At 36.1% G+C, this 27,528-nt stretch overlaps 1 protein-coding gene across 1 annotated transcript in view; it reads right to left on the reverse strand.

The window, feature by feature from the left end:
* Positions 1-5,060: 5,060 nt before the first annotated feature.
* Positions 5,061-27,528, reverse strand: part of EIF3E (eukaryotic translation initiation factor 3 subunit E) — a 47,017-nt gene continuing 24,549 nt past the window's right edge. Inside the window, exons 8-13 of the mRNA XM_019032285.4 lie at positions 20,628-20,754; positions 19,707-19,808; positions 17,900-18,009; positions 6,724-6,826; positions 6,306-6,440; positions 5,061-5,241 (exon numbers count right to left, since the gene is read on the reverse strand). Coding sequence (XP_018887830.1) covers positions 5,203-5,241; positions 6,306-6,440; positions 6,724-6,826; positions 17,900-18,009; positions 19,707-19,808; positions 20,628-20,754 — 616 coding nt within the window. The 3' untranslated portion in view covers positions 5,061-5,202. The remainder of the gene's footprint in view (positions 5,242-6,305; positions 6,441-6,723; positions 6,827-17,899; positions 18,010-19,706; positions 19,809-20,627; positions 20,755-27,528) is intronic.

A 27,528-nucleotide genomic window follows, 5' to 3' on the forward strand; every position in this document is an offset into this window, starting at 1 on the left:
GAAAGGCATAGCTATAGACTCTAATATGGTTCAAGACATAGTGGTCATTATATGACAACTAAAAGCCAAAGGAAGGTGAAGGTCTAAAGCTGGAGAATTTAATGCCAGCAAAGGATGGCTTGATAATTTTAAAGAGGATGGGCTTAAAAAGTGTCAAGATAGGAGAAGCAGCTTCTGCTGTAAGAGGTAGCAGATGAGTTCCCAGACACTAAGAAAATCACTGAAGAGAATGGATGTCTGCATGAACAAGTTTTTAATTGCAGACAAAACTGCCCTATTCTGGGAAAAAGTACACTTATTTGTAAGAAAGAGAAGAGAGCACCAGGATTTAAGGCAGTAAGAAATAGGCTAACTCTACTGCCTTATGCACAAGAAGTCATGATCAGGACTGCCCTTATCAATAAACCTGCTAACCCCCAAGCTTGAAGGGAAAGGATAAACACCAGTTGCCAGTCTTTTGGTTGTACAAAAAAGACTGGACAACTTTAACCCTTTTTCTGGATTGGTTCCATCAGTGCTTTTTTCCTGAATTCAGCAAGTACCTGGCCAGTAAGAGACTGCCTTTTAGGTTTTTCTGATACTGGACAATCCCCTGGCCAACCAGAAGTCTGTAAGTTCAACACTAAAGGTGTTCAAGTGGTCTACTTGCCTGCAAACACATTACATTTAATTGAGCCTCTCAATTAGGAGTTAATAAGGACCTTTAAGCCTCAATGCCCATGGTGCTCTATGGAAAGAATTGTCAATGCTGTGGAAGACAACCCAGATGGAGAGAACATCATGAAAGTCTGGAAGAATTACACCACTTAAAGATACATTGTTGTTACAAAAAAAAAAAAAAAAAAAAAGCCGTGAAAGCCCTCATGCCCAAAACAATAAATTCCTGCTGCAGAAAACTGTGTCCAGATGTTGTGCAAAACTTCACAGGATTTACAACAGAACCAATCAAGGAAATCATGAAAGAGGTTATGGACATGGCAAAAAAGGTGGGGGGTGCAGGGTTTCAAGATACAGATCTTGGAGAAATTCAAGAGCTAACAGACACCATACCACAGGAATTAACAAAACACAACTTGATGGAGATGTTTCTGAACCAGTGCCAGATGATAAGACAATGCAGAAGCAACAGTGCCAGAACACAAATTGATGTTAGACATCTGACAGAAGGGTTCCGATTATTCAAGATTGCTTTTGACTTCCTTCATGGCACAGACCCTTCTGATACAGGCACTGAAAACTACACAAATGGAGAAAAAAGGATGAGTATCATATACAAATATTTTTTTAAAAATGAAAAAGCAAAAAAGTTGAATTATAGTGTTTCCTTAAAGTTGCAGGTGTGCCTGCTTCATGCCTCCCCTTCCACCTCCTCCACTTCCTCCTCTGCTACCCATGAGACTGCAAGACCAACCCCCTCCTCAGCCTACTCAACGTGAAGACAAGGATGAAGACCTTTATAATATGACCCATTTCTACCTAATAAATGTTAAGTATATTTTCTCTTATTTCCTCATAACATTTTCTATAGCTTAATTATAAAAATACAGTATATAACATACTAAATATTTATTAATCAATCGTTTATCAGTAAGCTATTAGTAGTTTTGGGGGAGTTGTAAGTTATACGTGGACTTTTGACTCTATGTGTCTCCATGTAATGATTTTTTACTTTTGGGTTACTGGTGAAGAGGTGTCCCTAACCCATGTTGTTCAAGGGTCAACTGTGTGTATATATGGTATATATGTGTGCATGTGTGTGTGTGATAAAACAATAAAAACAAAGAAATTAACACAAAAGTTATGGTAGTGTTTACTTTTTAGGGGCAAAGAAGAAAATACAATTACTGAGGGGCCAATTACTAGGACCATTCTATTTCTTCAGCTCAGTAGCATGTAGGAAGTATTGGTATTGGGTAAATGCATTTTTTTTCTTCTGTAAACTGGACGTTTACGTATACTTTTGTATAGTTCATATTAAAAAGGCATAAACACATATGCTTATGAGTGCATAGAAAAAATTTTAAAGGACTCAAAGCAACTTTTTTTAACAGAAGTTTCATGAATGCTGTTCTTCGATGTGTTTATAAAAGCTGCTAACACATAGGAGGATGTACTATCTACTGAATGGGAAAAAAAGAAAAAAAAAGAGCACAAGAAAATTAGTAAGTACTTAGTTGGTGCTCAATACTTTACTGGAACAGCCTAACTGTTATCAAAACTTAAGGTTAAGCCCCAAATCAAGTAACTTTTATTATGCAAACTTCAAAAATGGGTTTTAACGACAAACAAGTATTGGTAATGTGCAAAAATGGCCATTAGTTGTATATAGTTTTTTTCTTTCTAATTGATACGAGTAATCCATAGTGGCATCATCTTTCAAGTTCAAAAGATGGCAATACGTGAAAAGAAAAAAAGTGGTAGAAGTGAGCATTAATTATTCATATAGCAGATAGTCTTGAAGGAGCAGAGTATAAATAGAAAAAAGAAAAATCAAAGAGATGTTCTTCAGAGTTTTCCATGTTCCAACAGGTTTTGTGTGTAAGGGGCCACTTGTATCCAATGATTATACCCGTAGAAAAATAGAGTACCCTTTGCTCTTATTGGAAGATAATGGTGCTGAGACACCTAGTTTGGTGATCAAGACCTGTTCACACAACCTACTAAATATGTATCCCTTAACTCTTTGCAATTTCTAATTATAAGGCAACAATGAATGATGTAAGGAAGGTTAGTGTGACATAACTTAAGAGTCTTTTCCTTACTTTAACTTGTATTAGGTATTACCTTAAGCCAGCAGTCCCCAATCGTTTTGGCACCAGGCACCGGTTTCGTGGAAGACAAGTTTTCCACGGATGGGGGGTAGGCCACATTAGATTCTCTTAAGGAGTGCGCATCCTAGATCCCTCTCATGCTCAGTTCACACTAGGGTTCACGGTCCTATGAGAATCGAATGCTGCCACAGACTGGTACCAGTCCACAGCCCAGGGGCTGCGGACTCCTGCCTTAGACAACCATGTGAGTATGCTTCCTCATCAATAACATATAAATAATACCACCTAAATTTTAGTATTTCCAGGCTTAAGCAAGGCATTCAAATGTTAAAATTCCCTTCCTTCTACTTAGGTTAGTTTATTTATAGAAACAGAGGACATAAAAATGCCTGACACATGGTAAATACTTACTACTGGCTTCCTATGACACATGGTAAATACTTATTATTGGCTTCCTATTTTTCCTATCTGGGGCTTTTACTAGTCCACTAGGGCATATTTAATAATTGTTTTTAGCTGCTGAGCTATGTAATCATCCAGAAATCTTCGTTAGCTATTAATGTGGCTTGGTTGAGCTAGTCTTAAACGGTGATTAATGATGTCTCCATGTAGGAACTTTTGGCCCTTTGGTTACTGGTGAAGGAAACATGGAAGTCTTGTTTCCTTCCTTCTCAGCTGAGAACATCTTTCTCAATTCTACATAGCCTGAGTAATATATGCCATTTTATATGGTTCTATATAACTATGGCTCTATTTGATAAAGATAAGAACTTTTAATTCATGGAATTAGCTGCTACATATATAAAGGGTCTGTCTTGTTACTGTCCTACCTTGTTACTGTTTCAACACTTTGGTACTTTCTCCATGATCCTTGACCATTTTGTACTACCAAGAATCCTCTTTTCTTTCTTTATGTATTTTTTCCTGCCCTATACCTGGCATTTTCACAATACTGGTTACAGATGAATAAAAAAACAGTACTTGGCTTATCCTAACCAATAATCTTCCTAGTTTCAGCACCCTTAGACTAAAGCTTAGAAGTACCAATACCCCAAGCCAAGGGTTGGAAACCACAGCAGGTGAAACAAATCTGGCCCGTGGCCTGTTTTTGTAAATAGTTTTACTGGAACACAGCCATAAGCATCCATTTACATACAAAGGCTGCTTTTGTGCTACATGACAGAGTTGAATACCTAAAACAGAGAACATACTGCCTGCAAAGCCTAAGATTTAATATCTGGCCTTTTACAAAAAAAAGTTTGTAGACCCCCATGCTAAGTTTAGTATTGGGAGGTCTCCATGCTCTTTGAATGGCAGATGCAACCTAACTACCGTAGTCTCTAAACTGAGTATGGAAGGTGGCCTGATCAGATGTCAAATAAAAGAACAGTATGTACCTTTTTATCTTTGAACCTCCTCCTTGAGAGCAGTAACAAGTTTCTGTTATCGGACTGGCTGTCAGTTCAACAACCAAAGTGAAAAATCAAGCCACTTCTATGTAAAAAAGGGACCCAGTGAGGGCTTTGTAGCTCTTAAATACCTCCAGTATCCAGTAAACAGTATGTCTGTATTTAACATTTGACACTTATAAAATTCAACTTATATGCCTAGTCTCCATAAATATACAGTGAGTGACTGAGGAGCCACTTTAAGAAATTAAGGAACAACAGCTTTATTTGTAATAGTACCAAACTGGAAACAACTAAAATATCCTTCAATAGGTACATGGTTAAACCACATGGCACATCAATACCATGGAATACTATTTGGCCATAAAAAAGGAATTAACTACTGATTTTATATATATATATATATATCTCAACTTGGATGGCTCTCAAGAGCATTGTGATGAATGAAAAAAGCTAATCTCAAAGGTTGTGTATTATGTAATTCCATTTATATAACATTCTCATAATGACAAAATACAGTGATGAGGAACAGATTAGTGGTTCCTAGGGTTAGAGTTGGCTGGGAGTAGGTATGGCTACAAAAAGGTAGCATGAGGGAGATCATGATGATAGTTCTCTATCTTGGCTGCAGTCATGGTTACACAAATCTACACATGTGATAAAATGGTAGGGAGCTATTCGTACACACATTGTACCAATGTCAACATCCTGGTTTTGATACTGTACCACAGTAACATAAAGTGAAAAAATTGAGGGAAACAGGGTTCAGCCTACAGGGACTTCTCTGTACTATTTTTGCAACTTCCTCTGAATATAATTATTCCAAAAAAGAAAGTTAAAAAAACACAAACTTGCACATGCAAGAAAACTGAGAGCAAGATAAAATGAATCAATTTTATTCCAATTCTTCAAAATTTATACGTAATATGTTGTTTCCAAAATGTAAGTCACCCTTTATATAATAGTTTTATTATTTCATCTTTCTTTTATAGTTTTTTTTTTCATCTTTTCTTTATGGTTCTTCAGTAGAAGCCAGAATCTTGAGTTGCCCAGTTAGGAGCCTAAAATATGCAAAAAGAAATCAACAGGGTGAAAAGAAAATACTTTCGGAAAAAAACTAACATAGAAGAAAGTGACACAGCATTTACTTCAGCACTATAGTCTCTTGCCAAACCATTCTAAGATCTTAACTCCTGCAATTACTAGATGTCAGATGTCCCACTCAGGACAAAACAAACATCAAAATTATTATCTGGTACAGCTTTTGGCCAATTAAAACATATAGCAATAACAGTATCATTAATACTGGACCAATAAACGATACAAATTAATCCTAAAGCATACAGAAAAAAACATCATATGAAAGTTATTTTCTAGGCTCAGTTATTCTAAACTTGGCTAAAATATGCAACTTGAATTCTAATGCATCCTTCTCATGTGAACTAAAGGATTATTCTGCAGACACAAATTTGTTCCTAAAATTTCAATCAAATGGGGTTTCTGCATATCCCACAACTGCTTCCTAATGACTTCCTACCCTCCAGTTACACATAATCATAATGTCTAAACAACACAGTTTAGGATTCCAAAATTATAAGGCCATTCAAGTTTCTTCAATCTCTAACATGCAGGATCTCTATCAAAATGGGAGATTAATTTTTGATATGAATATCAGATGAAAGATAATGAAATTTGTATAAGATCAGCACTAATACATATAATAAGATCAACATTTTTACAGAATTATTTCTTTAGATTTAGAAAGAATATGCATTTCCAACACTTGAAAGAGGGCTACACATGTAAGTTATCATCTGCCAGTATCAAAATGATGTGTTGAAAACCCTGAGGAAATGAGTTAATGAAGTCACACAGGAAGAGTCAAAGCAAAAGAAAAATAGTTATAATAAACTAGGAACACAATTTCTTTTTCAGTTTCTATGTTTAATGCATATAATACATCTAAGAAAAAATTCTTTTCTGTTTAGTAATTTCTTAAAAATATTCATATCTTTAAAGAGAAAAACAAAATCAGCTGCAACTCATATCAATACACTTTGAAACTTCATGTAACAATTACATGGTTGCTAAACCCCAGACAGAATAGAAGATGTGTGGTTCTTACCTCTGACCTGCTATTCTGATTAAGTTTCTTCTCAATATTCATAGCCAACATCTGGCTTCTAAAGGAAAGGCTTTTGGTCTTTTCAATCACTTGCTGATAGGGTGAGACTGCATTGTTACCCATAACCACATGACCCTAAAAGGAAACACAGGGAAATTGATCCTATAATGTTAATGACTGAGTTTCTCAGGTAAGTAAAAAGCATGATATACCTTTGCGCATATTTTAATGCACTGTATAGAGATGACAATATTTACCAAGGAAGAAAAAAAATAGGAGGCTTCTGTTGCCTTCAAAGAACTGTTTTACATTAAAACAAAATAAATTATTAAAGGAGGTAATAAAATGTCCTAGTTAAGAATTCCCAAAAGTATAATCAGGAACTGATAGTATGTAGCATAGCTAACATAATACTCACTAATTTAGAATCAATCTTGGCATCCAGTCTTGCATTTCTAATCAAATTTACAATCCACCTTTCAGCTTCTTCTGGAGTCATGTTCAATTTATCTGCCAACATGCTAATGAAAAAGCAAAAACAGCAATGTTAATTAACTGGGCCTAAAAACTTAGTTTTATGTACACAGTGTTGACTCACACTCTGCATAGATACTTTTTGGTATTTCTGGATCACCCTTCTCTTATATACCATGACCCCTACTGTCTGATTTGTTCATGTGCTTGTGCCTATTGACTTGTACTATGCACGACCTATTCCATTCACCAACTGGACTGTAAAATCCTTGAGGGCAGGGTAACATATTCTGCATTTACGGAAATCCTTCAGCTTCTAGAACAGTACTTTACATTTGCCAGGTGCTCAAGAAGTAATGATCTAAGGGAGAAAAAGGTTTTATGATGTTCCCTCTATATAAGTCAAGCCCTCCATATCCACAGGTTCCACATCCTCAGATTCAACAAACCATAGATAGAAAATATTTGGGAAAAAGCAAACAAACAATAAAAAAGAATACAAAAATAATACAAATGAAAAACCAATACAGTATAACACCTATTTACATAGCATTTACATTTTTAACAGTAACCCAGAGATGATTAAAAGTATATGAGATAATATGCATAGGTTATATGAAAATATCACCCCATTTTATTTAAGACACTTGAGAATCTATGAATTTTGGCATCCGGGAGGGTCCTACAACCAGTCCCCCAAGGATATCAAGGGACAACTATATAATGGTTATACAAAGTAAACCTTTGTATAAAGGTTTCTTTGGATAAAGAAGACATATGAAAAAGACACTTGTACAGATATATTTATAGCAGCACAATTCACAATTCACTTAGGAACCAACCTACGTGCCCATCAACTAATGAGTGGATAAAGTAAATCTGGTATATATAAACCATGGAATACTACTCAGCCATGAAAAGGAAGAAAATAATGTCTTCTGCAGCAACTTGGATTAAACTGGAGGCCATTATTCTAGGTGAAGTAATGCAGGAGTGGAAAACCAAAAACCTTATGTTCTCATTTATAAGTGGGAGCTAAGCTATGAGCTAAAATCCCAGAATTCACCACTATATTATTCATCCATGTAATGAAACACCACGTGTACTCCAAAAGCTACTGAAATAAAATTTTTAAAAAAGTAAGCCTACTATAAAGAGCATCAGTAATAAGTATAATCTCAGGAAAAACATAAATAAAACTGACGGGCATTGTGTATGTTTGTGCTATAAATATAAACTGTGGGGGCACTCCCTGGAGCTATATACTATATATAGTATGTATGCATAGATATATATATATATATGTAGAGAGAGAGAGAGAGAGAGAGACTGAATTTCAGATAAAAGAGACAGAGGGAGCAGACCAGACCATGAAGATCTTGATCTAAAATACTCTTTGATATCAACCAATCTGCATTTTGTATTTTTCCAATTTTACGATCAGGTTGAAGAGGGCCATTGCAGAGCTTAATTTATCAGAATTAAAAACACACCAGTCTTAGTAAATAGGTTAAGTCAGTTCCGCTGATGGAAGAGTACCTACATATGCGTGTAAAATATTTAAGAGTATGTAGTATACATGCATGTATGTATGTGTGTTTATACACTGTCTTTTATCTTCATGGAAGCTATCAGGTCTCAGCTAAAATAAGACCCTCATAAGCCTTCTAAGACACCTCTCCCATCTGTGATACATCAGTTAGGTGCTTTCATAGCACCTATTTTTGCTATAGTTGTTTTACTGAATATCTGCTTCCAAGGTAGACTGTATACATGTAACCAAAGTGCACGCACCGTATCTTCCTCATTCACTGCCGTTATGTCCAGCAATTAGCAGCATGATGCCTCATACACAGGAGACGATAAATATTTACTGTCTGATTGATTCTTATTCTAGTCACTACCCTAGTCCAGGCTCCATTACTATTTCTTAGTTTTCTAACTACTTTACCTCTTGAGTCTCTAAAATCTATCTTACACAGCTGCCACGTTAGTTCTACAACCCAACTACAGTAGTTCCCACTTATCTGTAGTTCCACTTTCCGTGGTTTCTGTTATCAGCAGTCAATCCCAGTCTGAAAATATTAAATAGAAAACTCCAGAAATAAACAATTGATAAGCGTTAAATTGTACACTGTTCTGGCTAGCATGATGACATCTTGTATTGTCCTACTGTCTCACCTAGGACTTGAATCATCCCTTTGTCCAGCATATCGACACTGTATACGCTACCCGCCCATCAGTTACATAGCAAATATTCCAGCTATCAAGTGTCTTGATATCACAGTGCTTATGTTCAAGGAACCATTATTTTACTTAGTAATGGCCCCAAAGTACAAGAGTAGTGATGCTGGCATATTGTTATAATTGTTCTATTTATTATTATTGTTGTTAATCTTTTACTGTGCTCAACTTACAAATTAAACTTTATCATAGTTATGTGTGCACAGGGAAAAACCTAGTATGTATTGGGTTTGGTACTACCTGCAGTTTCAAGCATCCTCTGGGGGTTTTGGAACATATCCCCTTGGGTAAGGGGAGACTACTATACCCAGTTTATTTCCAAATTCCTTTCAACACTTTTAACTTTCCAAGTTCCCATCATTCTCCTTCATAAATATAACATGCCAGCCAAACCAAACCAATCCTTTTACTTTGTTGACATTTACTCAACAAAATACCAACCGTGTTAGATGCTACTGGCAAAACATCCTCTGTTGCCAGCCTTTACAGAGTTTAAGTCAAGGGGGTCTAGACTTAAACATCGCTTGATCTTGGGAGGCAGAGGTTACAGTGAGCTGAGATGGCATCACTGCATTCCAGCATGGGCAACAAAGTGAGACCCCCATGTCAAAAAAAAAAGAAAAAAGAAAAAGTGGAAGGACCTATGTATGTGAAATCCAAAAAGGTCTACCAGTTCTAATCTGGAGATTTGGGAACAGCTTACCTAAGGAAATGATATTTAATCTTAGATTTTTAAGACCATAGAGTGAAAATTCCATTCTAGGCTGGATGTGGTGGCTCATACCTATAATTCCAACACTTTGGGAGGCTGAGGCCAGAAGTTTGAGACCAGTCTGAGCAACACAGCAAGATTCTGTGCACATGTGTGCACACACACACACACTGGCATGGTTGCACAGACACACACACACACACACACACACGCACGCACAGTGGCCTGCACCTATAGTCCCAGATACTCGAGAGGCTAAGGTGTGAGTATCATTTGAGCCCAGCAATTTCAGACTGCAGTAAGCTATGATTGCGCCACTGTACTCCAGCTTGGGTGACAGAACAAGATCCTGTGTCTTTATAAAAAAAAAAATTCCATCTTATGTAATAACTCTAACTAGAATTCTCTATCCCTCTCTCTTTCTTTACATCCATATTCTAAGACTCATTCCAACATAGCTGGTGTAATTTTGCAACAAGCATCAAGATCCATAAATGCCTGCACGCTCTGAGCCATATCTTACTTTGTGGATCTTTGTTTGCACTGTGCTTGTTGATCTTTTATTTGTTGATCTTTACTTTTCGAAGTGAATCAGGTCAAAGAAAAACCTGAAATAAGGCCCAAGGAATACTAGTAAATAATTGATGGCATCTCAGTTTATCTAAGCTACTGATTATCACTCTGACTGAATTAAAGAATGTAGAAATAATCTGGTTTCAGTAACATGAAAATACACACAGTAAAAGAAACGAAATGATTAATAGGCCTGTAATCTCAACACTTTGGGAGGCCGAGGCAGAAGGATTGCTTGAGCCCAGGAATTTCAGACCAGCCTGGGCAACACAGCAAGACCCTGTCTCTACAAAACGCAAAGGAAAAAAAAGGACTAATAGAAATCATCAAAGTCTACAGATTTTAAAATAAAAGTGTGATATCCTATCAAAGCTTAAAAGGCTGTCCCTGGTGGTCTAGTGGCTAGGGAGAAATAAAACCAATTTTAAAAAGACAAAAAGTTGGCGTAACCTATCCCAGAACATGCCTGCCTCATGTTACTGAAAATAATTCAATTTATCAATAAACTAAAAGACAAAATCCATCAAAATGCAGAATTTCTGAGAAAAATATCTAGTCCAATCCAGATTTTAAACACCCAAATTTCTAGATTATTTAGATTACACTAAAAATCTCAACCTTGTCTGCAGGCAGCTTAAGGTAGATATTTAAATATGTTCTGTAAATCCTTTATAAATATCTTTAACCTAATTAGCTCTGCTGCTCAACTGACACACACACAAAACACAACATCGAATATGTTAAATAAGATATGCACAGAATTCTTAAGTGCTATTTCAAAAGACAAAGCAAAAACAAATCTTTCATCCTCAGTTCAATTTAATTAAACATGTTCATGCTTCTAGCACAAAATGAAATACTTTGTTTCCAGGAAGTAAAAAATAACAGAGATCCCACTTAAGGACACAAGATAAATTTAAGTCTTGATTTAGGGAAATATTTTTTTGTTTCCAGGAAGTAAAAAATACCAGAGATCCCACTTAAGGACAGAAGATATATAAGTCTTAATTTAGGGAACTGATTAGGGTTGTATCAACTCTAGATTTTCTCTCAGGTTTTGAGTGCCTAATCTTTCAAATGGTCTTCCTTTTCTAAACTCTCCCATAGCCACCATCTTCCCCCACCCTCTCATCTTAACAAACACTTGGAAAAATAAGGCCTGGGGATCTGATATTTCACCTGTCTTATTAATTACCTCTTTGAATAACCTGGCTTTCCAAATTTTATCTGATAGGCACAATTTATTTCAAAATACTGCTGATTTAACCATTCGGATATAGAAACCTGTGGTCTAGTTTTCACTGAAGACTACTGGCCAACTATTCAGCATATCCAAAGAAAAGTACTCCAAGTCTTTTCTAATTAGTTTAAGACAACTAATTAAAGAATCAGTGTTAAGTGTAAACTATGTTTAACTGTATGATTGGGAGGAAACAGGACAAAGAAAGAGGAGAAAATTGAGAAATGCTAAATCCTTATGTGAAAACTGAAAATTATCTCTTTATAATCTTATAAATAACTGAACCTTATTGATAATTGATAATGCAGAAATGCAATGATAATGGCCTTTGAAACTGTTTATCTCCATACATTTACATTCTAAATGTAAATTGTTATGTGGTAATAAGAACTTTAAGAAAAATATTAAGAACTAAAATGTAACTTAATAAAATAAGCAAAGTAGAATAACTTCAAAACTTAAGTAACCCCCATTGGGAAATTATACTAATGTATGCTCCAACATGTTTATCATACACATCCAAAATATTACGTCCATAATTTGTTTTCATCTACAATTGAAAACTCATCCAAGAATTATTTTAGAACAGCTTTTAAATTTCAGACACATACCATAGCTGATAAAATGATTCAGCTATACTAAATTAAACCCCAACACAGTAATCTTTTTTGACAGATGTTGCAAACTTTATGGTAAACAGATTTGTAACTTATCCTACATATCAATAAGGTTGTATAAAAACATATAAAACATTCTTAATATGCATTTTTATAAAGCTGACTATCACATGTGCTTACAGGCATTTAGTCAGGAAATCTATTAACAGAGAATGTTCCAAATTACAAATGGAAAGAGTTATTTAATAAACAATTATGGGTTTTATAATACTATTTTCAGCATTTGAAATGTGTCCTTTGGTGGGAGAAAAAGAAGCTGAGACATATCCTTTCCCTTCCCCCTCAAAAGACAGAACATCAAATAGCTTTAAACTAATTAAAGGCAAAAATAAGCCAGCATAAACTAGTGAACGGAATAATACGCCATAGTTAGTATTCAGTGGAAAAAAGTCTAGTTTGGGGTTTAAAGATATTTCATTTGGAGAGTTATCAGGATTCACTGACCCTACCTAATTTTCTTTTCATTGTTCCCCAATGCAGAGTGACTAGAGAGAATGATATGGACATATTTTTAATAATGTGTAACTTCAAATATGAAATTTTGAAATTTCCCAAAATTACAAATATTTTCAATAATTTGTAACTTTATTTGTCCACTTATTTAATATCTGCTTCTTCCTCTGGATTTTAAGTTCTTTGAAAGTGTACTCACTACTTTCTACCCCGTGGTTGGCCAAAAGAGGCACTCATTAACATCTGTAATGTTTTCTTGGGAGAGCTGTATTACTAGTTAGGTTGCTAGTAATTAATTATACCATAATCATGATACATAGCATATTTGCCGTTTAGGAAGCTGAACACTAACTTTTAGAAAATGTTTTGCATATTCTCAAAGTAATAAAAATATAGGAATGGAGAACAAATGAGTAGTTGCCAGAAATTAAGGAGAGGGTGGCAGGGAAGAGGGTACCACTATAAAAGAGCAGCTTGAAGGATCGTTGTGATAGAAATGTTCTGTATCTTGAATGTATCAACATCAACATCCTGGCTGCTATATTTTACTGTGGTTTTGCAAGATGTTACTAATGGGAGAAACTGAGTAAAGGACACAGGGGATCTTTTTATCATTTCTTACAACTGATACATAATCATCTCAAAATAAACAGTTTAACTTTTTTTTTTTTTTAAGCCAGATCTTGCATTAAAATCACTTAGAGGACCTTTTTTTAAAACACAGTCTATGGGGTCTCCCTCCAGAGAATGTTTTTGTTTTTTAAAGGTTAGGCTCAGTCATCTAGTATTTCTGTTTATTACTTTTTAGAGTTTCCCATTTGATTCTAATGTGTTGTCAGTACTATAAAGTCACTAATTTACAGCAATGATTCCCCAAGGCTGACTGCAAAAGAATCACCTGATAAGCTATAATCCCAGATTCTCAAGCCTACATCACAGAGATTTTGATTCAGAAGGCCTGGGATAAAACCAGGAAATCTATTATTTTTAAGCTAAATTCTTGTTATTTTACTTCTCCAGATGATTTCAATGTACAACTAGGTTTAAAATCTCTGGATTAAAGAACAAGTACTTTTTTTTCCCATGTAATGTTTAAAGGTAATTTTTAGCTCTGTTGGTCATTATCACGGATTACAAATCCTTGGAGTCCAAATTAAAATGTTAGCTGTATTTATAAAATCCCAACATAAATACGTATTATTTCCAGCCACTGTCTTTTTTCTATTATTATAGTTTAAGTTCTAGGGTACATTTGTACAACGTGCAGGTTTGTTACATATGCATACATGTGCCATGTTGGTGTGCTGCACCCATTAACTCGCCATTTACATTAGGTATATCTCCTAATGCTATCCCTCCCCACTCCCCCCACCCCACGACAGGCCCCGGTGTGTGATGTTCCCCACCCTGTGTCCAAGTGTTCTCATTGTTCATTTCCCACCTATAAGTGAGAACATGTGGTGTTTGGTTTTCTGTCCTTGTGATAGTTTGCTCAGAATGATGGTTTCTAGCTTCATCCATGTCCCTAAAAAGGACATGAACTCATCCTTGTTTATGGCTGCATAGTATTCCATGGTGTATATGTGCCACATTTTCTTAATCCAGTCTATCATTGATGAACATTTGGGTTGGTTCCAAGTCTTTGCTATTGTGAATAGTGCCTAAATAAACATACATGTGCACGTGTCTTTATAGCAGTATGATTTATAATCCTTTGGGTATATGCCCAGTAATGGGATGGCTGGGTCAAATGGTATTTCTAGTTCTAGATCCTTGAGGAATCACCACACTGTCTTCTACAATGGTTTAACTAGTTTACAGTCCCACCAACAGTGTAAAAGTGTTCCTATTTCTCCACATCCTCTCCAGCACCTGTTGTTTCCTGACTTTTTAATGATCGCCATTCTAACTGGTGTGAGATGGTATCTCATTGTGGTTTTGATTTGCGTTTCTCTGATGGCCAGTGATGATGAGCATTTTTTCATATGTCTGTTAGCTGCATAAATGTCTTCTTTTCAGAAGTATCTGTTCATATGCTTTGCCCACTTTTTGATGGGGTTGTTTTTTCTTGTAAATTTGTTTAGGTACTTTGTAGATTCTGGATATTAGCCCTTTGTCAGATGGGTAGATGGTAAAAATTTTCTCCTATTCTGTAGGTTGTCTGTTCACTCTGATGGTAGTTTCTTTTGTCTTTCTAACCCATTAAAGCATCCTTAGAAACATGAAGAAGCTTATCTTCTTAATTCATTATATAATAAAGGTATCAAATTACTGATTTTTCACTCCATTACTTTAGCAGGCTGTAATTACACGCCTAAAAAACTGGTTACCTAATGCAGTGGTTTTGGATTCTGGCTGTGCTTCGGAATAACCACCCTCAAGATACAGCGCAGCAGCCCTGCTGCAAATCATAGCATAGCCTACTCAATAAATCTGATTCAATGGTTTAGGGTGGCTACAGGGAGTTTATAAAACAAACTCTACAAAGATTCTGAAACACAGAGTTAAACTGACTTAGGGTTTTCATCTTTATCCTCTGGCTCAACTGATAAACTAAATGACAAATTAATCTAAACCTGACATTTCTAAAAATATAAATTGTTCACATTTACAGTGAGGTACAGTACAATGAATGTCAGATACCTTTAGTACAGGCTCTATCAAGACCTAGCTTAATGTCCTTGAGCTTTAAATTTCCTGGCTACAAAACAATGCAGTTGTTCTGAGTCAGTGTTTTGTAAAACTGTGTTCCAAAGAGGTGTCTTAGTAGTCAGGAGAGAAGCTGAACAGAACTGTAAGATAGGCACAGTGAATGGGCTCTGCTTTGATCTGCTTATACACATATATAAATACATATATTCATATATATGATATTGCATTTGAAAATAAGTCCCATTGTCACACAGAGATTTGGAAACCATACTTCAAGATCTTGAAATGTGAGCCATCTTTGAAGTATACTGTACTGAACACACAGAAACACATTTTCAGATATAAAACATTTCTATCACTACAGAAAATTCTACTGAGAAGTCCTTCACCTGAAAAGTAACTGTGTTGTTGGATCAGAAGATCCCTAAGATTTCTTTCAGATTGAAAATTCTACCACAGTAGTCGAAAAAACGCTGGGCGCAAGTGGCTCACGCCTGTAATCCCAGCACTTTGGGAGAACAAGGCAGGGAGATCACTTGAGGCCAGGAGTTCAAGACAAGCCTGGCCAACATGGTGAAACCCCATCTCTACTAAAAGCACAAAAATTAGCTGGGCGTGGTGGCACATGCCTGTAATCTCAGCTACTTGGGAGGCTGAGGCACGAGAATCTCTTGAACGCGAGAGGCAGAGGTTGCAGTGAGCAGAGATCGCACCACTGTACCCAAGCCTAGGCAACAGTGCAGGACTGTGTCTCCCCGCCCCCACAAAAAAAAAAAAAGAAAAAGAAAAACATACATTATTGATCTATGTACTCTTAATCATCTTAGTAAAACATTGAAAAAAAATTGAAGAACTGAAGTGAAAGAAAATGCTACTACTAGAAAAAAAAATATTTTTAGACTCTGGAAAGCCACTAGGACTTTAGTCTGAAAATGCTTTGTAGATTTTTGTCTAGCAGAAAACTACAGAGATCAAGGAAGTAATAAAAATCTACACGGAGAAAAGTCTGAAAAATTCTTAGCTAATGTCACATAAAGGTATATAGAAACATTCCCACTCTATTAACTTCTTTGAGCTGCACATCTCCCTTCAGTAAGGAGGACACATACTTAATCTATGTTCCTCTTAAAAGATAATAAACCAAATCCCAAGAAAGAAAATAATGAATACATGGCTGCAGAGTTAAAGGAAAAGAGCTACAACAAATCTTATTGATAGTACCTCGGAAGCAAACACCAAAGCAGACAAGCATTATCATGGACAAAAATGCCAAGTTCACTAATAACAGAAGAAATTTACTTAACAAATATTTACATTGTATACTCACACTATACTGTACAAAGCATATTAGGTGCTACAAAGTTAGTATGTTAGGTGCTAAAGATGCAAAAAAAAAAGGGTCAGCCTTCAAAAGGCCCACAACAGCGGTAGTAGCTAAATCAGTTCTGGACCAAAAAACACCCAAATGACCACATTCTAATGAGAAATGGAGAAAATTCTACAAGGGAAACCAAAATACTAACATCCCTCTTTCACAAGCCCTAATTACAAACCTTAAAAACAAAGAACAATGCAAGAATTCAGTTACTACTGTCCACCGGAGCCCCACATATGATGTACCTACCTCTTTATTTCACAACCAATTACATTATTAGGAATTTTCATGTAATTTGTAAGAGAATCAGGTTTAAAAAATTCTGTCTGCAAGCTATAGTAAAGTGCTAATAAAACTGTGAAGGCAAGGATTCAATTCCCATAGGAAAAATCCCATGATTATACTATCCTTCTAACTCTGGACAACCACTTCAATGGACGGCCCACTAAAATTAGACAAGCGAAGTATGGATAAGCAAAAACAAATGGCATTAAAGAAAAAGAATTTGTTTTATGCACAATTCCTCAGAAGCAAACACTAAAGTAGTAGGTTTTTAAACATTTGTTTGACTTCCTCTGTGCCCAAAGGGCACTAGTCATTTTTCAAACTGTAATGTGTACAATTTATTTCTAATAGGTTATGTACATTTCACAATTTTTTCCCAATAATATTCTGACAAAACAGGAAATTACAACTAAAATTCACTATAATTTTTCCATCTTTGAACATTTTCAGATGCCATAGGAGTTTACTATAGGAGAAGTCAAATATGTAATTAAATCATACAAACTAAATGGAAAGGATTACCAAATGTAGTGGTCTTTCAACAGAATTTCCAATTTAATGGGTATCTCCTTTGTACTGTTGTTGAAAACCATTTTAGAAATGTTTACTCCACTTTTCTCCTTACGTAAAGGTACAAGAGTATTTACTCTTCAATAAGATAACTGATAATCATATATTGCCTTCAACTTAGTATTTTGAAAAATTATGCCACTCAAGCTAAAACTATCTGAGCCTGTAGCAAAAGTTAGGTTTTTAAATAATTTTATCAAATTGTTTCATTGTTCTTCTGAAAGCAAAAATAAATAAAAATCCAATTAACTGGAATTCTATTAAGTATAAATTCATAATAAATGGAAATTTCCAGGAATTTTAAAGTAGAAAATCCAAATCAAATCACGGTGTTCTTACTTAATGCTGATACACTGGTGGATGCGACAGAAGGTCTCAAATATGAAGAGACGGGCATTTTCAATGAAATCCTCAAGACAAGCCACCAAGAAGAAGTCATTCACAAGCACCTATATGTACAAATACAACAAAAATCAATGATGCTGACAAGCAATTGCCTGAAACGTGAACCAAATACTTTATCTGCTTTATTTTTCCATTCTACAATCATGAGTTTTATACCACAGCACTTTCTAGAACACTGTGTTCAAATCTTTAATGATTTAAATAAGTAGTAAAAGAATACCACAAGATAAAGACCTAAAAACTGCAATGTTTCTGATAACTTTAATAAAGTAGCCTTCTGACAACAAAGTTTGGTACTATCCATTATTCTACATAAATGCTCTGCAGATAATGTTATCTCTTCCAACTATTTAAAATAATTATAAATGGACTAAAAGCTCGGAGTATTTCTACAATATTAAGTAGACTTAGAAATTAGAAGGAAAAGAATGCAAAAGGTGGCTACTATTCCACAGATGGTGTAATTAAGAGAGAATATTTTAATTTCAAGAACAGCAACCAAGTGCCCTCTAGGTCTTTTAACATCAAAACCTAGACACTTAGCATAATGAATATACACCAATATTTACCTTAATAATGCAATATATGACTACAAAAAAAAACACCAATTACCATATTGGATTCTAATTTTCTATTCCGTCTAATGTTTGAAAATCATCAGGGAGGCCGGGTGCGGTGGCTGACGCCTGTAATCCCAGCACTTTGGGAGGCCGAGGTGGGCAGATCACAAGATCAGGAGATCGAGACCATCCTGGCTAACATGGTGAAACCCTGTCTCTACTAAAAATACAAAAAATTAACCGGGCGTGGTGGTGGGTGCCTATGGTCCCAGCTACTTGGGAGGCTGAGGCAGGAGAATGGCGTGAACCCGGGAGGTGGAGTTTGCAGTGAGCCGGGATCATGCCACTGCACTCCAGCCTGGGAGACAGAGTGAGACTCTGTCTGAAAAAAAAATAAAATAAGAAAATCATCAGGGAATGGATATTTGCATGATCATTTTTTTCCTTAGAGAAGTAAGATATTTGTCAACAAATTGCCCATTTTGTGCCAAAATTTTGGTTCCAAGGGTGAAACTGATAACTAGTAACTTGTGAATCTGGTAAATGCGACTACATTTAGCAGTTAGAATTCTTAGTTTAGTTTCTTAAAACTTGTAAACTAATTATTCAAAACAACTATAAGTCTTCCAGTTGCTGTAAAGGTACTTTAATTTCTACTAAACAATAAGAGACACCGCCGTTATAAAATTCGTAATTACAATGAATTGCCTGGTTTATCACAAATGTTAAATACAACCATGGGAAATATTCTAAAGATAAGCCCACCTATGAACCAAAATTAAAAACACAGTTGTTATTTGCAATTCAAAGTGACCTTGCCTGTACATATGAAATATTAAAAATATTCATTCGAGATTTAAGGCATGAAATTATGGATATGTCTGTAAATTTAAATTACCCCCAATGTTTTAACAAACTCCCCTCACGAAAGGGATAAACACATGGCAACAACATTAAAAAAGTCATCACTCTAGCACATTCCCATTTTAAGATTAATAAACACAAGCCATTTAAGCCATTTTAAGGTTAATAAACATGAGCCATTTAGGCCTTTTTAAGATTAATAAGCATATTTCCATTATAATTACTTCATTATTTTAAGGAAGACACTGCAAGATTAACATTACAATATCCAAAAATTTAAGAATAGTATTAGTTTATAAATAAAAATTCATACTTACTGATTCACATTCCCTCAGCTTTTTCTGAGCCCCATCAAAGTCAAAGTTAACATATAAACATTCAACAAATTCTGTAATTGGGTCTTTATATGTGTAAGACTCCTGTAAAAATAAGTCAACGGTCAAGGTAAGTCTGATTCAACACTGTTTAGCAAATTGCCCCAGAATATCCCAATCTTCTTGTTTTCTCCTTCTTTACCATTAATTTCTAGCCAAATTACCTAGCATCTTCCCGAAACAATTGTTCCTATCCTGATTCCAGACCACACCTTAAGCTTATTATGTCTTTCAAACCAAGTTCTCTAAAGTCTCATCCTAGAAGCATTCTGAAAGCTTTCAAATTCCTCTACTACCAAAAGTCTCCCTTGGTCAATAAACAGTAATAAACTTCCCCAATCATAAGGGTATTCATTCCCTACTGAATGACAATAACTTCTTTGTATTTAATACACTCTTAAATAAATATTTAAGTTATATTTCTAATCTACGGGTTTTGCTGACAAGCTCACTAAATATCAATCAGCATGGCTGCCTGAAACCTTTTCCCCAACTTGGGGTCTATTGAAACGGTATTGTATATAAAGTTCACCCATGTAGAATTATATAGGTAATGACCCCCACCTCCAGGTTCCAGATTTTCTTCACTCTTTGCAATAAGAGAAACACATACACATAATGTATATATTAAGTGTTCATCTAGCAGACAGTAATAATCATTCCTACCACATCCCACTTGTGTATCTTGGACTTAAGGAAAACAAAAGCCCATTTGAGGGTCTTCTCTTTTCTAAACTTCAAGTATTCCTTCCACCTATTTTTAAAAACGTTTGTACCTTAAGAACTAAGTCTTACCTTAGAAAAAGAGGTTAGACCTAAAGCTTAGGTATTTTAAAAAAAAATCAATGTATATTTTAGTTTTACCTGTTGAATAACTTTAACTAGATCTTTTAGAACCTGCCGACGTTTTCGAACATCCTTGTTTGTTATGACTGCTGTAGTCAAATAGCGAAGAATGTGTGGACACATTGTCTGAATTGCATTAAGATATCTAAGAAAAAATATAGAAGTTATTTAATAACTTACCCAGGGTGAGATAAAGAAAACTCTCGAGCAGGTCATTAGATTGTACTATTTCACTAGCCTAAGACTGCAAACACTTAAGAATGAGTATTATAAGAAAATCTCCTCCAAGAAAATTTAAAAACAGAATCCAGTTTCAGGAATCCAAATGAGAATGCTAGCTACTATTTCTTTAATATGGGGTGAGATGGAAGACTCAATCAAGAGGCTAATTATCCTATTATTATTTTTGAGTAACAGGATTTTGCAAGGTTCATTGACATGCTGTCAGTCTGTTCCAAAAGGCTACTAAGCGATGACTTTCATTCACCCATTAGAAAAAAATGTGTGAAAACCTATGTGCAAAGCACTCATACTAATGAGAAAATCAGGCACTTAAATTAAATAATTCAGGGGATCAAAGACTGGAAGCAACAGGGGGAAGGAATATTACAATATTACAAGACATTGATTAAAGTGGTAGCAGTAGGAATTAGGAAGGAATAGATGTCAGGTAAACATTAACAGGGTCTTGGCTAATATTTAGCAAATCTTGCTGTTGTGATGATCAACATGGGACAATGCCCTGTAATTAGGTGTTTACCCTTGTTTCTCCTGCTTAATTTCCTCAAATAGCTCCCTATTTATTTACCCAAAAAATACTAATTTAGCACCTCTGAGTGCCAGACACTACACATATCTCAGAATTATCTGTCAATAAAGTCCATTTCTTTTAGGTGAATATTCAAGCCCCAAATTATCCATCCAGCTACATCTCCCATCACACTACCATTGACAGCTTCCTCTTTCTTTTCTTCAAGTTCACTCCACACAAATTGGTCTCCCAAACACATACCCCTGAAAGCCTAAATCCTAGCCATCCTTCAAGGTCCAGCTTCAATACCTTATCTTCTAAGTTCCCCCAGGCAATGATGAGTAAATCTGTATTTTATTATATTATAGATTCCCACAAAATGTTGTTTAAACTCTTTAGAGGACCCTAGAATCGAACACTTAATACTATCTAGTCCCACTTAGCCACCCTGAATGCCCTCTAAACGAGGTGAAGTATAAAAAGAATATCCACTCAAGAATAAATAATTTCTAGGAAAAGACACCAAAAACACACTGGCTAAATTACATCATCTGAAAAATTAAGCTTGAGTTAGAAATGAAAATTTTGTATTGCAATACTCATTTAGAACAATTACTTCTCTTGCCAGAGAGCTCAGGTACAAACACAGGAAAGCATGATTGTTTCTCTTACTACCAGTTTTAAAGTAGGTAATTTTATTTTTTAATTTTATTTCTTTATTTTTTTTTTGAGACCAAGTCTCGCTCTGTCTCCTAGGCTGGAGTGCAGTGGCACCATCTCAGTTCACTGAAACCTCCGCTTCCCAGATTCAAGATATTCTCCTGCCTCAGCCTCCCGAGTAGTTGGAACTACAGGCGCACACCACCACACCTGGCTAACTTTTTTGTATTTTTAGTAGAGATGGGGTTTCACCGTGTTGGCCAGGCTGGTCTCGAACTGCTGAGTCAAGTGACCTGCCTGCCTTGGCCTCCCAAAGTGCTGGGATTACAGGCATGAGCCACTCCACTCAGACAAAGTAGGTCATTTTAGTGCGCATTTATGAGACTCATCATTAATTTATCTAAAATCAATTTATACACAAATAGTTCTATAAGTTTGTTGTATAGTGTGTTCAACTCATAGTTATTTTTACTTATCCTGAGTTTATACCATTGCTCCATATACATCTTAATTATTTTTACTGGAGGATTACTTATTTGGGAAATCTACTCTTTGTTTCTGTGAGTGTATTTCAGAAGCCAGCAAAATTTTTGTAAAGAACCAGATAGTAAACATTTTTGGCTTTGTGGGCAAGAGGCAAAATTCAGAATATTATGCCAGATACTTCTATAAAAAGAGAGGAAACAAATTTCCAAAATATAGGTCTGCTAATGAGACCAATGGAATTCTTTCACTGGGAATAATTTTGCTTAATTAATTTCAAATTTAGAGGTCCCTATCATTAAAAAGTATTGCAAATGTTTTTCTGATAATGTAATCTGTAATGAGATTTTACATATTTGTCCTTGAAAATGTAAAAACGGCCAGGTGCCATGACTCATGCCTGTAATCCCAACCCTTTGGGAGGCCGAGGTGAGAGGACTGCTTGAGCCCAGGAGTTCAAGACTAGCCTGGGCAACATAGTGAAACCTTGTCTCTACAAAAAAAAAATAATAATAAAATTGAGGTGGAGGATCACCTGAGCTTAGGAGGTCGAGGCTGCAATAAGCCGTTACTGCACCACTGCACTTCCAACCTGGGTGACAGAGCAAGACCCTGCCTCAAAAAAAGAAAGAAAAAAGAAAATGTAGGCGGGGCATGGTGGCTCATGCCTGTAATCGCAGTGCTTTGGGAGGCCGAGGTGGGTGGATCACTTGAGGTCAGGAGTTTGACATCAGCCTGGCCAACACGGTGAAACCCTGTCTCTACTAAAAATACAAAAATTACCCAGGTGTGGAGGCAGGCACCTGTAATCCCTGCTACTCAGGAGGCTGAGGCAAGAGAATCACTTGAACCCGGGAGGTGGAGGTTGCAGTGAGCTGAGATGGTGCCACTGCACTCCAGGCCTGGGCGACGGAGCAAGACTCCATCTCCCAAAAAAAAAAAGGAAAATGTAAAAACATGCACAGGCACTAGTAAATGCTGACATCAAACACCGACAAGCATATTATTTTAATTGAGCACATTTAGAAAGACATGTACAATTCTATTATTTTGGTATTATCTTTTAGCGTGTCATCACATTGCAGATTAATCACTTTCAATTCAACTGTAGTTAAATTTTGAAATACAGAAATTTTCTTCGTACTTGCAATGAGGTCTAAAACTTTCTGCAACTACAATTTGAACTTGGAAATGCATCTGCTACAATCCTATTTAGCAATGAAGGTCTCCCTTTGTGTTTTAACTTCTGACAGAACACAAAATGTGTAAAGCAGCTGGCTTTTTATTACTTATGATTCATACCATGTTGTCACTGAAATGACTTTACTGCAAAATAAATTCTACATATAAACACTTTTGTTTTGCAATTTTAGATGGCACAAACTAAGAAACATTATCAAGTCTGCTGCAAAAGTTAACTTCCAGAGCCATTCAGTGTTTGATAACGGGTTGGGGGCAGTTTCAATCTCTCCCCAGATCAACATGCTGTCAATATCCTCAACTCAGAGCAACTGTTCTCGCTGAAAGGTTAATAGTTTTAAACAAGTTTACTTCACTGGACAGATTTCTCTGGCTGCTAAAATCAAACATGTTTTAACTGGATCACCACTGGTAAATGACTTTCCTTACTTGGCTAATAAAAGTACTACACATGCCTGAGCATAGTGGTGTGAGCCTATAGTCCCAGCTACTCAGGAGGCTGAGTTGGGAGGAAGGATCATCTGAGCCCAGGGAGTGAGTGAGCTGAGGCTGCAGTAAGCCAAGATTCCACCACTGCACTCCAGACTGGGCGACAGAGCGAGACATGGACAGACAGGAAAGGACAGGACAGGACAGAACAGGATGAAAGAAAAAGAAAAAGAACTGGGAATGAAAAGAAAAGGGAAAGGAAAAGGAAGAAAAGGAAAGAAAGAAAAGAAAAGAACCCCTCAGAAACTTAACTGAAAAAAAGAATTTTAGAGCAGGGTCTCATTCTGTCACCCAGGCTGAAGTGCAGTGAAATGATCACTACTCAGTCTCCCAGGCTCAAGTGATCCTCCTGCCTTAGCCTAAGTGATGGGGCTATGGGCATGAGGCAATGCTCTGGGCTAGAAATTTTGATGCCTCACTTTCATTAATTTTTGTGAAAAAATTCTGCTGGGATCTAATATTCCATTTTTAAAGGTTATAATTTTTCTGACAGTTGCTTTCCTGTCAGTTTGAGAACATGTGACAGTTGTGATAAGTGATTATAGTCCGGTAATGTGGATGTATATTATTAGCTTACCTACAGTGTCAGTTTAGTACTTTGCTTTGTAATTCCTACAATAAAAATCTCCACTCCACTGTGCTTTATAATCATAGTCGAAGTTCACTTCTCTGTTTTGACACGGTAAATAAGCACTGGTAATAAAATAACATATAAATAAAATGTTGCAGTGTGACAATATGGGGCTTGAGAAACACTTTCCAGGTATAACTGGCATCACTTGGATTTGTAGTAAACTGAGAAGAGTATGAGGTGGCAAAAGTGCAACATATCATCTCTGTCTCAACTACTTAGATCTACCATTAGAGCTCAAAAGCAGCCAGACTACACACACACGCACACACACACACACACACAGAGAAAGTGGCTGTTTTCCAATAAAAAGTTATGAACACTAAAACTGAAATTTCATGTCATTTTCACATCACAAAATATTATTATTCTTTTCACATTTTTTTTAGCCAATTAAAATATGAGAGCCATTCTAGACTGCCAGACATATAAAAACAGGCTGTGGGCCAGATTTTAGCCCATGGTCCATAGTTTGCAGATCCTTGGTATACAGTATCACCATGGCTCCAGGCGTTTTTACTTTTTAGAGATGGAATCTGACTCTGTCCCCTAGGCTGGAGTGCAGTGTTACAGTCATAGTTCACTACAGCCTTTAACTCCTGGACTCAAACCATCCTCCTGCCCCAACCTCCCAAGTAGTTGGGACCACAGGAGTGAACCACAATGCCCAGCTAATTTCTAAAAAAATGTTTTAGAGATAGGTCTCACTATGTTACCCAGGCAGGCTTCAAAACCCCTGGCTTCAAGTGAGCTTCCTGTCCCAGCCTTCCAAGTAGCTGGGATTACAGGGAGGAGCTACCATGCCCAGCCAGACTTTGAAACATGGCAGACTCCCTACCTTACAGGGCAAAAGTGATCCATCCTGTATATACACATTTAGGTGTGTATGCATCTATATATAGATAAGGAGAGGAAGGAATAGGAGTGGAGATTAGAGGTGATTATTTTGTTATCTCAATTCACATTCTTGAAGGATCAGCAATTAAAAACTTACTTCAAACATGACCAAAACCACAGGTATATATTTTAACAGTTAGTCTACCAATGACCAATATGCTCTTTTGTTTTACTTCCCTGGCTTATCTCTCTTCTCTGTCCAACCAAATTTAAGACAGATCAATTTTTATCTTCAAGGACTGGATGCTTCTAACTTCTCCAGTATTTAGCATGTACAATACCACTGTATGTACTTATTAGACATGCTCTTGTATTACTTATTACGTTACTCGTTTGAATTCTAAGCTGTGTAATAGCAGGCTATACTTCTCATAGTTTTGAAATCAAATTTTCTTAGTTTTTTTTTTTTTTTTTTTTTTAAATAACAGACTCAGTATTTGTGCTGTGAAGTGAAATTTCAAGCTAGGTAAGTAAAATGTTTTAGTTTATTTTTTCATTCTAGCACAATTCTTCCCCAACTGTACAGCTTTATGGGAGTTTTCCTACAGTGTTTCATAATTAAACACAGAAAATTTAATAATCAAAACATAAAATATGCCACCAAATTAAAAATACTTAAGTATCTACTACGTGCTACAAGAATATGAAAAATGACAACTCTGTCTGTAACTATGCTTACAAGTTGGGGAGATGAAGCTATTATAAGTTTTATTTATTTTAACAGCTTTAAGTAACTAAACACCAAATACAAGCTACACAAAATACACTGAAATGACTTCACGAAGGAAGTAAATCTGAGCTGGACCTTAAAAACAGATAGGCTTTGGACAAGAAAGAACAAAAAGGGAAGTGCATTTCATGAAGGACAGGCTTTAAAAAGAGAAAAACAAAAACACAGGTAGGACACTAAATAGACCTCCAGATGAGGACCTTGGAGGTCATCCTGAGTGAGCTAAAGCAGGTAAACTATCTGCACGACAAAGAGTTTTTTTTTACCAGGAACTAATTAGAAAATATAAGGAAAATAACAGCAGGAAAGGTCTGTCTGTACAAATTCTGGACATCACGTAGTGGACTGGTTAATAGTAAAACTTGAAATTTCTTAGAAAATTCAGATTATTTTTATTTAGAAAACGAAATACTCTTTTACTAACTGAACTTTGCATCTTTCTTTCTACAAGTGGAGAGTAATAGGGCATTCTATTACAAATGGATTCTTTTTCCTAACAGCATCTACATTTAGTGGCAAAGCCTCATCTCCGATACCCTACGAACACTGCTCTATCTTACACCTGCCACCTTATCTTATATATTATGTTACAATTAAAAGTTCAACACTTTTCAAATGTGTAAATCATCTCCATTTTAGATTCAGAATAAATTATGGCAGAAATGGTAATATACGTGATGTAAGAGACTTTAACCTGCACTGGTATCTAAACTTTCATTTTAAGGACAAACGTATACATGATCTCTAACGTACTTTTATATTAAAAATAAAAAGTATGGCCGGGCACGGTGGCTCACACCAGTAATCCCAGCACTTTGGGATTCCAAGGTGGGTGGGTCACGAGGTCAGGAGACAGAGACCATCCTGGCTAACACGGTGAAACCCAATCTCTACTAAAAATACAAAAAAAAAAAGGAGCCAGGCGTGGTGGTGGGCACCTGTAGTCCCAGCTACTCGGGAGGCTGAGGCAGGAGAATGGCGTGAACTCGGGAGGCAGAGCTTGAAGTGAGCCGAGATTGCACCACTGCACTCCAGCCTGGGCGACAGAGTGAGACTCCGTCTCAAAAAAAATAAAAAT

This window comes from Gorilla gorilla, chromosome 7 (genome assembly GCF_029281585.2).
Source record: "Gorilla gorilla gorilla isolate KB3781 chromosome 7, NHGRI_mGorGor1-v2.1_pri, whole genome shotgun sequence".
NCBI classification, from domain to species: domain Eukaryota; kingdom Metazoa; phylum Chordata; class Mammalia; order Primates; family Hominidae; genus Gorilla; species Gorilla gorilla.